Source organism: Cryptomeria japonica, chromosome 6, assembly GCF_030272615.1.
Source record: "Cryptomeria japonica chromosome 6, Sugi_1.0, whole genome shotgun sequence".
In the NCBI taxonomy this organism is placed as follows: Eukaryota; Viridiplantae; Streptophyta; class Pinopsida; order Cupressales; family Cupressaceae; genus Cryptomeria; species Cryptomeria japonica.
The window spans coordinates 236,594,918-236,606,574 of NC_081410.1; the positions used below are offsets into that span (position 1 = coordinate 236,594,918).

The window sequence follows — 11,657 nt, forward strand, 5'->3', positions numbered from 1 at the left end:
ATATTATAGTATAATTTACTTTATTAAACACCTTCATGATTTAAAAATTGTTAAAATGATAGGAAAATAGCAATGTCAAGGCTAATAGTTAATCCAAATTATTGTACAATTTACTTATTTAAACACCTTCATGTTTTTTATATACCCTATTAAGCTCCCTAACTTAAGATGGAAATAATAAATGTATAAAATTATTATAAAGCTTCAAACCCTCAAACTTATGCTACTAAATATAAATTAAAATCATATTATACGAAACCCCAAACTTGCACTCTAGAACAAAGACACCTCTTGCTTCTAGCAAGCACAAAAAATAAACAAACATTACAACACAAGGGAACCACTAGAAATAGATAGAAACAAACTTTCACAAATAACTATGTAATATGGACTCAAAGAATATTTAAACACAATCGTATATGGTGATGAAAACTTAAGACCTATTTGTAAGTATAGTAGAACTTCAAGAAAATGCATTCCTTTATGGGAATTATGAAATAGATGACCAAAAATATTCTTTTATATATTTTTTAAAATAAATTGGCAATCAATACTCTTTTTTGCATTGTGTATGCTTCTACATTTTACGTTCACATCTATTAGAATGGTGCCTAATTAGAAGAAAATTTGAAATAGTTGAAAAAATATTTTCATATTTTTTAATTTTTTCTAGACATTAGTAAATGGCATTTTTGAAGGCCTTCAGAGCATTTTTAGCCCTTGAAAGTGGGATTTCTCCTACAACACTTGGAGACCTTTCCAATGAGTTAAACGGCTCATAATTTTGAGTCCTGTGCAGAAAGTTATGCCTAGTTAAATTTAGGACAAATTTTATATATTTTTTTGAAAAAATACATAATTTTAGATTTTATTATGTAAATAAACTTGATATGACTGTTGGTTTTTCGATCCTCAAGGAGTTGTTGGTGACCCTTGGAATCCCTTGGACTACTATATGTTGGATTTTTGAATTGAATACAATACTTTTTTTGGCTTGCTTCAATTCTAAGCTCTCCTATTCATGTAACAAAATTTACAATACCGCAGGTTCTCACCCAGGTGTTGTCATTCGAATCCATAATTCAGATCAATGGTATAAGAGCAAGTTCGCTCATGTATGTCATATCACACATGATCAACATATCAAAGATTGGGGTTGGAAATAAGGAATCCTTTAGACTACCTTCCTTTGAGACACACATGATCGCATATGGCTAAGTTGCAGACCGATGAAGACATTAAAGCATTGGTTGCAGATGCACTAACAAAGCAACGTGAAGAAATGATGGAGAAGTTCAAGCAAATGTTGGAGAGTCATGGGTCACAAGCAAACCCACCATTCACAGGGTATATGCCATTCAAGGTGCAAGTGAATTTCGATATACCCACATGTCAAGGAAAGATCGATGCAGATGCTGTTGATGATTGGGTTTCAAAACTAGAAAGGTATTTCTCTGTCAATCAGTTCTCAGATGAAGAGAAGATAACTTTCGCTCTCCTCAAAGCTGAAAATCATGTGAAAGATTCGTGGGAAGCGAAGTTAGCATCCAAGGCAGTAGAAAATGACAGTTCTTTTATCTTTGATCAAAAGTCCACATGGGGAGAATTCATGGAGCACATAAAGGAAGAATATTTTCCTATTGATACATATGAAAGAAATATATGCAGTGGCAATTGCTTCGACAGAAGAAGGACCAAACTGTTCAGGAATATACTAATATGTTTCATGCCTTAGCAGCAAAGCTTGGCATCAAAGATTGTGAGAACCACCGAGTTTTGAAATATCAGAGTGGACTCCATAGGTATTTCCAAACCAAAATGGAATTCTTGAACATAGAGACTTTACCTAGTGCATATAAATTTGCTACCAAAATTGAGGAGAAATTGAAACAGAAAGGAAGGAGCTCGATAACGTCTCAAACAACAAATGGAAGGGTGAAAGTGGAAAAACTACATGGAAACAAAACTCAGAGGAACCCTCTCCCAATTCACCAACAAAAAAGACATGGAGTATGAAGAAGACACAAGAGAACGGTATGTGGTGTGAATTCCATAAGAGTCCCTCTCATAATACAAACGATTGCAGAACCATAAAAAGCTTAATGATGGAGACACATGAGGACAAGGTTGAATCTAAGGTGGCAGAAACTTGCACAGAAGAAAGCCCTGAACAGGTCATTGAGGTTGACCCATATGCAACCATAGCTGCTACAAAGATATTGCTCCGAGAGGATGAGGAGAGATTGTTCCATTCACATATGTGGGTCAGAGGAAAAGCCTTGCACTTTATCGTTGATAGCGGAAGTCAAAAGAACCTAATATCAGCAGAAACTATGAAGAGACTAAATCTGAAAACAACAACCCACCCACAACCCTATTCAATGGGATGGGTAGGTCAAGGGAGAGATATCCAGGTGCACCAACAGTGTCGCCTTTCATACTCCATAAAGCCTTTCAAAGATGAGGTAATCTGTGACATGGCTCCTTTAGATGTTTGTGATGTTCTATTGGGACAACCATATATGTACCAACGACATGGTGTTTATGAGTCCAGGCCTCGCAGCGTGACAATCAAATTAGGTGAGCAGAAATACCGAATACTAGAAGTAAGCCCTGCATACACTACCTCTTTGATTAGTGCCAAGCAATGTAAGAGGTTGGTTGCCAAAACGGGAACATTCATATTAATGATGATTTGATCTGAAGAAGAAAGGAAACCAGTTTATAATTCCCATGCCATCACAAACACCACAACACTGCAGCAAAGATCAATGGATCAAATTTTGAGGAAATATAAAAATCTGTTTAAGTTACCAACTGGGGTACCTACACACTACCAAGTGAGACACACTATTGATTTGATACCGGGAACTCCATTACCTAATGAACCAGTCTACCATAGGTCAGTATTAGAGAATAATGAGATTAAGAGGCAAATACAAGAATTGATTGAGAAGGGACATATTCATCCAAGTGCATCACCCTGTGGTAGCCCCATTGTTCTAGCAAATAAAAAGGATGGAACTTGGAGACTTTGTATTGACTATAGGGCCTTGAATAAAATTTTAGACAAAAATAGATATCCACTTCCTTGGATAGATGACCTCTTGAACCAGCTTAGAGGGGCCCGATTCTTCACAAAAATTGATTTGAAATCAGGATACCATCAAGTACCGATTGAATCAACCGATGTGTGGAAGACAAATTTCAAATCTAAAGAGGGCTTGTTTGAATGGATAATGATGCCTTTCGATCTAACAAATGCTCCAGTGACATTCATGAGAATAACGAATGATATACTTAGACCATTCACTAATTCCTTCATGGTGGTATATCTTGATGACATACTCATCTTCAACAAAATTTGGGAGGAACATTTGCAACATGTGGAAAACATTCTCTCAACCTTTCAAGATCATGGGCTCTATGCAAACAAAGAAAAGTGCTCCTTCGGTATGCAGAGTATCAGATACTTAGGATATGCTATTGACAGTGAGGGTGTCCATGTTGATCCGGAGAAGATACAAGTGATTAAGGACTGGCCGTCTCCTAGAAATCTCACGAAGTTTCCTCAGGTTGGCAAACTTTTATCACAGATTTGTGTTGGGATTCTCCCATTTGTCTTGGCCTCTAAATCAATCCTTGCGGGGGGAGGGGACACAAGCCAAGTTTAAATGGACAAGTGCTCAACAAGAAGCATTCGAGGGGCTAAAATGAAGGTTATGTTCTGCACCAGTTTTATCTCTTCCTGACCTACAACAGTCATTTGAAATACAAACAGATGCATCAAAATATGCTCTAGGGGCAGTCCTCATGCAACATGGTCATCCAGTTGCATATCACTGTTAGAATTTTTCTGATACAGTGCGTCAGTATGCCACTTACGACAAGGAACTGTATGCTATTGTTCAAGCCTATAAGCAGTGGAAACATTACATTTTGGGTAAGGAGACTGTCATCCACACAGATCACAAACCTCTTCAATTTTTGCAAATACAAGGGAAGTAGCAGAATGATTGACATCAACGATGGTCAACTTATCTTCAACAATTTCACCTCAACATTTGCCACAAGAAGGGAAGCACTAACAGAGTAGTAGACTGCTTGAGTAGACCCCCAATTGCAACCATAAGTATGGTTTTGAACTCATGTGGTCATCAAACTGAAGCCTGGGCTTGCAACTTGTATGAGAACGATGTTCAATTTGCAGATGTTTATAATCAATTGGTGAAGGGACATCAAGTGAATGACTTCTATTTGCAGGATGGAATGCTTTGTCACCTTGGCCAAATCTATGTGCCCAATGTAGAATGCAAAAAGTTGATATGGGAAGCTCACTACAGTAAGGTTGCTGGTCATTTTGGTATAGGTAAGACTACTACTATACTTCAGAGGTATTTCTATTGGCCAAAGTTGCGAAATGATGTTATTTCATATTTTTAAGCTTGTACTGCATATGCTATTGCTAAGCCTGCCAATCGTAAACTTGGGTTGTATTCACCACTTCCTGTTCCTGATAAACCTTGGCATTCAGTTTGTATGGACTTTATGTCTGGTCTTCCCACCACAAAAAGAGGTCATGATTGTGTGCATGTTGTTTTAGATAGGTTCTAAAAAATGGTAGTAATAGTGGCATGTAAAAAAACAATTTTTGCAAAGGACACTGCAAAGCTCTTCTTTGAATACATCTAGGTTCATTTTGGTTTGCCGAATACCATTATCTTGGATAGGGACAACAAGTTTCTTAGTAAGTTCTCGTCTACACTATGGGAAAAGATGGACACAAAATTAACAAAGTCTACTACTTTCCACCCTCAAACAGATGGCCAAATAGAGGTAGTAAATTAGATGATCATACACATCCTACGAATGTACCACTCAAAACATCCCCGCACATGGGATGAAAGTCTTCCATATGTTCAACATAGCTACAACAGGGCAATTCACAGTTCAACTGGTCACAACCCATTTGAGGTTTGTCTTGGTTATGAACCACTTTCACCCATGGATGTTGCCATACCACTTATTCAAACTGATCTGGTTCCATGCGTTGGTAAGGAGGAAGATAAGGCAACCTGGTTCATTGATAGAATTCATCATCTGCAACAACAAGTTCATGAAATCTTGGAACACACCAATAAGAAATATAAGGACAGACATGATGAGCATCACAGTCCTCATAATTTTCAAGTCGGGGACAAGGTATGGTTGCATATCTAGAAGGACCGATTGCAGGGTGCCAATAGGAAGCTTCGTCCTCTGTGTTATGGGCCATACACAACCATCAAGCAAGTTGGTGATAATGCTTTCGAGCTTAATTTACCTCCATTTCTGGGTCTTCATCCAATCTTCAATGTGGAACGCTTGAAGCCATATTTTCCTCCACTATTAGATGTTGTAGATGTGGCATAAACAATCTCCACTACAGAGTTGAATCCAAATGCAGCTACCCCATTCCAATGCGATCAGATTGTGGACACCATGGTGAAAACACTTAAACAACAACATATTTACTTGTACAAAGTGGTTCGATCAGGGCAGATTGCTCAACAAGGAAAGTGGTTTACCAAAGAGCAGCTTCAAGAACGTTTTCCTCATCTCATTCAAAGTGTTGATGCATTGGGGCCCATTGCTTTCCAAGGGGGAAGTAATGATCAAAAGAAAATTTGAAATAGTTGAAAAAATATTTTCATATTTTTAAAAGTTTTTCTAGACATTAGTAAATGTCATTTTTGAAGGCCTTCAAGGCATGTTCTTTCAAGATTTCACCTACAACTCTTGGAGACCTTTCCAATGAGTTAAACGACTCGTAATTTCGAGTCCTGTGCAGAAAGTTATGCCTGGTTAAAGTTAGGACAAATTTTATATAGTTTTCTGAAAAATTACATAGTTTTAGATTTTATTATGTAAATAAACTTGATATGACTGTTGGTTTTTTGATTCTCAAGGAGTTGTTGGTGACCCTTGGAATCCCTTGGACTACTATATGTTGGATTTTCGGATTGAATACAATACTTTTTTGGCTTGCTTCAATTCTAAGCTCTCCTGTTCATGTAACAAAATTTACAATACCGCAGGTTCTCACCCAAGTGTTGTCATCCGAATCCATAATTCGGATCAGTGCCAACTACAACACTTGACAAAATTCTTTTATCTTTTATGCTTTGATGGATGCCATAACTCTATTCCAAAACTTTCATTCTTGCATAAACTAGGAATACCTCATCTAAGGTGAATTGTTGAGATATGTTAGACATCATTTCATAGCTAGGACTAGTGTAATCAATTGATACATTGGTCAGTTTTATCACCACATCCCATTAATATGGTGATCAATTTAGGTTGAAAGGAAGTCCATTGCTACAAATGCAACGAGCAATACCTTATTCTTGAAGCCCTTTCCAATGACCCTTATTTATGAAAAAGAAATGGAATTTCATATATTTCAACATGTCGACATATTTGAATATGTATAAATATTAATGATAAAAACCAATTTTTTTTAATTATATATAATTTGTTTAAATATGACTTATTTTATTTCTGTTGACTAAAAATGAAAAATTTAACAATGAAAGAATTAATTTACTTTAAAGAAAAAAATCAGAAAAAAAATTAATCTTTTCTTAACACAATTTTCTACAATTATCTATAAAATCTTCAAGAGCGAGGAAAGCTTGAAGTTTTCGCCAACAACAATGGCATGGAGCAGTCGCATTGCCATGGCTCTGCTTCTTTTGTTTGTCACGACATTTCAACGAATTGCAGTCCCTCGTGAAGTTCTCATAAACTTTCTCTTAAAATGTGTTATTTTGGCTCAAGATCCGGTAAATTCTACTGGTAGGTGTGACAGAAGAACATTTTGTTTAAAGCTTTGATACACCTGGATTTGATTAAGCGTTCGAAATCCCCTGCTCAAAGCAGAAAATGATTCTGAAAAAAATGGCAGATAAACGTCTTTTCTGGTCAAATTGCTGAAACATTCCAATGCTGAAAACAGTAGCATAAACATATTTAAAAGTTGCCGGTTGAACATCCACATAGTTTAAGAGGCGGGTTTGTGAAAGTGGTCATTTCATTGCAATGTAAGAAGTGGGTTGCTATAAAAGCTTGATACATTTATTTAATTTTAAAAGATCAAGCGAGTGGGGGAAAATGGTGATGTTGTCTCTGATAATCCATGGGAAGTGCAGCGGGTCAGCTTGTAAGGGATCACAAGAACAAGGTTGTATTGTCTATTATGCATCAGTTTGGGAGTAAAAAACCTGTGAAAAGAGGTTCTTGTCAAGGAGAATTAGGAGATGTGAAACTCAGGTCAGCTAAGAATGTGAAGGTGCTCTGCAAGCAGGGTTTATTGAAGGAGGCACTGGAGATTATGCATCTGATAGAAAAGAGAATGGATTGCTCTATTTATGTTTATCTCTTACAGGGGTGTGCCAAGGTGAAAGCCTTGTCAGAGGGAAAGCTGGTTCATGCCCACATGAATGAGACAGGATTTGTGCCAGATAGGTTTGTATGGAACACACTATTGAATATGTATGCTAAATGCAATAGTTTGGTTGATGCTCGCAAAGTGTTTGACAAAATGCCTGAACGAGATGTGTTCTCGTGGTCTGTGATGATTGCAGCATATGGTAAGCATGGAGTTGCCGAGGCTTCAGTGAAGCTATTTGAAGAAATGCAAAGGATAGGTATACAGCCTAATCAGTTCACATTTGCCAGTGTACTGGCGGCTTGTGCAGACTTGGAAGATCTGAAAAAGGGCATGAGGATTCATGATGAAATAGTTAGACTTGGTTTTCAGTCTGATACCTTTGTGGCGAGCGCCCTTTTGGATATGTATTCAAAATGTGGTAGCATAGAGAAAGCGCGGAAATTATTTGACAATATGAATCAACGAGATGTTGTCTCTTGGACAGCCATGATTGCTGGATATGCACATAATGGTTTTCTTGACGAGGCTTTAGCTCTTTTTAAGAAAATGCCTGAACATAATGTGGTCTCTTGGAATGCAATGATAGCAGGGTATGCCCAGAATGGGTATGTTGAGGAGGCCCTTATTCTGTTTCAGAAAATGCCTCAAAGGAATGTGGTTTCGTGGACGGCAATGATTGCAGGATTTGTGCAGAGTGGGAACAGTATGGAAGCCCTAGAGTTTTTTAAGCAAATGCAACAGGTAGGAATAAAGCCCGATTCTAAGACATTTTCCACTGTACTCCCAGCATGTGCAAATTTGGCAGCTCTAGAACAGGGTATGGAAATCCATGAGGAAATAATTAGAATTGGATATCAATCCGATGTCTTCTTGGAGAATGCTCTAGTGGACATGTATGCCAAATGTGGGAGTATAGAGAGAGCACGTGAGTTGTTTGACAAAATGTGTGAACAAAACACCGTCTCCTGGACCGTGATGATTGCAGGATATGCCATTCATGGCTGTGCTAAGGAAGCCCTTAAACTGTTTGAACAGATGGAACACTTTCGTATGTGGCCAGACCATGTCACCTTACTTTGTGTCTTGTCTGCATGTTGTCATGCAGGTCTAGTGCATGAAGGACGTTATCACTTCAACCGAATGTATCATTACTACCGCATTATTCCTGAAATAGAACACTATAGCTGCATGGTTGACCTTCTTGGTCGAGCTGGGTATCTGGAGGAAGCCCAAGATTTTATCAATAGAATGCCAATAAAACCTGACTCCACTGTGTGGGGATCCTTGCTCGGTGCTTGTAGGTTGCATAACAATGTAGAGCTTGGACAATGTGTGGCCGAATGGCTCTTTCAGCTAGATCCTCAAAATGCTGCACCTTACGTTCTCCTAGCTAACATCTATGCTGGCGCTGGAAGGTGGAAAGAAATTCAAAACCTGCGGAAAATAATGAAAAACAGAAAGATGAAAAAGAGACCTGGTTGTAGTTGGATCGAGGTTCAAAAAAAGATGCACGCTTTCATTGTTGGAGATGGTTATTGCCCATGAATGACACTCTTTCCTGATGTATTCGGGGCATCCTAAAATACCCACAGTTGAGCACAATGTAGGTGTGAACAGCACAATGTAGGTGTGGGCAGCACAAATCCTTGACAACCAACTGAGAAGCTGGCAACAACGGTTGTGAACCTTTGTTCGTAGTTTGCTTACGGCTCTCCAGTGATTTCTTCCCCAGTATAGTCACAATCTTAAATTATTGCATAGGATGTTGACCAACACTCCACGGAGGGATCATATTTTTGTTGGGATGATGGCTGATGCCGTTTGAATAAAGCTATACATATAGGCTTACAGGTTAACAAGCTTATATGGATCATGAATTATGAGAAATTTCTTACATTGAAACGTTCAGACATTGGAGACCTACTTGATCTTGTCACACTGAAAAAGCATTGTGCAAAAGGAGCTTAGTGGGTGATGCCGTTCGATTAAAGCTATAAATATAGGCTGGCAGGTTAACAGCTTATGTGGATCATTAATTATGAGTTTCTTGCAGTGAAATGTTCAGCCATTGGAGACCTACTTGATTTTGTCACACTGAAATTATTGTGCAAAAGGACACTATATACCACAGCATGCTGCATATTTATGTGAAGTTGCACACCCACATCAAAAACTTGGCAATACTCAATTGTTTATAAAAACTTGAAATGCCAAGGGGGAGTTTTGACTTGTCTGGTCTTTGTCATGCTAGTGATTCAAGTGGTCTTAGACTCCGCTCACTTAAGCTGTATGCTGTGGAGTAATGTGATTTGAACAACATTGACAATATTTCACTTATAGCAAAACAAACGTAAATAATCAAGAATCATAACCCAAGAAGATATAGGAAACACAGCTTCAGTAAGTAGAAGCGGTGTTTCTTTCAGTTTGAAGAACATTTTTTTAATACAGCCATTCAATGGTGAATGATTACAAATATCTTAGTATGCATTGGTTCTGGTCTCAAATGTGTGAGTTTTTTCCTTTGATGTTTCAAATCAAATTCGATCATCAAGAAGCAGTGAACAAAACCCGAGAAGTAAAAACAAATGTAGAAATAGAAAACACTGATAAAAAATAAATCTACAGAATGTTATGGAAATGCCATTTAGAGGAATACCACATGAGTGGACGAGGCAGTTGCTGGTATAGTGAAAAGCCTTGAAGAAGGTACAGAATTTACAGGTTAAAGGAAACCATACATATTTTGAAGGAGATTGCAATATTTTGAAATCAAAGAGCTGCCAAAGGTCCCGTTGAATCCGAGGTGAAAGCATAGACACATTCATTGGAAATCAAAGCAAATAGAAGAGAGGATTTTATAAAGCAATTTGACTGTACAATACAGAGGTCTTTTGAAACTTGATCTAGGAAATCGAATTGTCTATTCAGGGATTAAAACGTATTATTGACTGTATTTTGTTCTATTTATTAATTAAATTAAAAATCAGAATACAGTTGTTTTTTAATTTCTAATTTGATTAATAAATAAAATAACATAGAATCAACAATACAATTTAATTCCTGGATAAACATTGCGTTTTATTAATTAAATTAAAAATTAGAATACAGTTGTTTTTTAATTTTCAATTTGATTAATAAATAAAATAACATAGAATCAATGATACAATTTAATTCCTGGATAGACATTGCATAAGAGGTAAATTAAACTATTGAATGTTAAAAGAAGTATAATTTATACTTACATTAATCTTCTAATTAGACTAATAATCTGCTTTAATTAGAATAGAAAGAACCAAATTGTTTATTATTTTTATATTTAACAAAAGAAAATATTATTAAATAAATTATTAGTCCTTGCCTTAAAGAGGAACTAATGTTTTCATGTCACTTCCCACATATTAATTCTCCTTGTCAATGAAGAAAAAAAATCTCCTATCTTAAAGTTTAAAAACATGACTGTTTTAATGTTATTATTTTCCAGATTTTCTTTAATTTTTTTCTTAAAATGCAATTGGCTGATAGAATTTTGCTGGCAGTTTTAATGAATTTTCAATAGCAAAAATTATAGAAATTAAATTTGTGTTGGACGTTGTGCTCAAAAAATTAAAGGTAATGTTTTTCCTATAGTTTATTGTTTAAATTTGTCAATATCATGGCAATTGCATCCGAGGACGTGTGAAATAAATGAATCACAAAATTTAATTCATTTTTAGGTTTAAAAAAATCTTATTTTTGTTGTCGTGCATTCGACCATTCTCTTGCTGAACAGAAAACAGGGATCCCGTCTTGATTGAAAGCATTAGTCGCTAACAAAGGTCAGAGCATTTTCAGTCATAGTGAACCCTATAATAAAAAACAAGTGATAATTCTGCATGCAGTCATCTGGACAGAACAACAGTAGCAAGTATGTGTTTTTAAATTGTTCCTATCTTAGCTTCTCTGCATTTCTCTAAGTTCTTTGACATGCTTCACAATAAAACTACTTTTTATCAATAGAAAAGTAAAGCCACCACAAACCCTATTTGCAAAATCTTTGCTTAGTACAGGATTTAATTCATTTTTAGGTATAAAAAAATCCTATTTTCACTGTCGTGCACTCTGTTAATTTAAACAAGCAGAGAAAATATATAAACAACACATAATAGCTGAAAGCGAATTAAGACAAACACACAAAATAACACATAGCACAAGTTTTAGCGTGGTTCACCATTAAGTGGCT

General features: G+C 36.5%; 1 protein-coding gene across 2 annotated transcripts; it reads left to right on the forward strand.

Moving 5' to 3' along the window:
- Positions 1 to 6,682: 6,682 nt before the first annotated feature.
- LOC131077313 (pentatricopeptide repeat-containing protein At4g02750) lies at positions 6,683 to 9,913 on the forward strand. 2 transcript variants are annotated; one of them, XM_058014782.2, is made up of 2 exons: positions 7,340 to 7,509; positions 7,629 to 9,913. In XM_058014782.2, exons 1-2 carry the CDS (start codon positions 7,485 to 7,487, stop codon positions 8,978 to 8,980), a joined length of 1,377 nt encoding a protein of 458 aa, XP_057870765.2. In that variant the 5' UTR covers positions 7,340 to 7,484; the 3' UTR covers positions 8,981 to 9,913. The 2 variants fall into 2 exon arrangements, with proteins under 2 accessions (XP_057870764.2, XP_057870765.2); XM_058014781.2 differs by having other exon boundaries at positions 6,683 to 9,913.
- Positions 9,914 to 11,657: the final 1,744 nt, after the last annotated feature.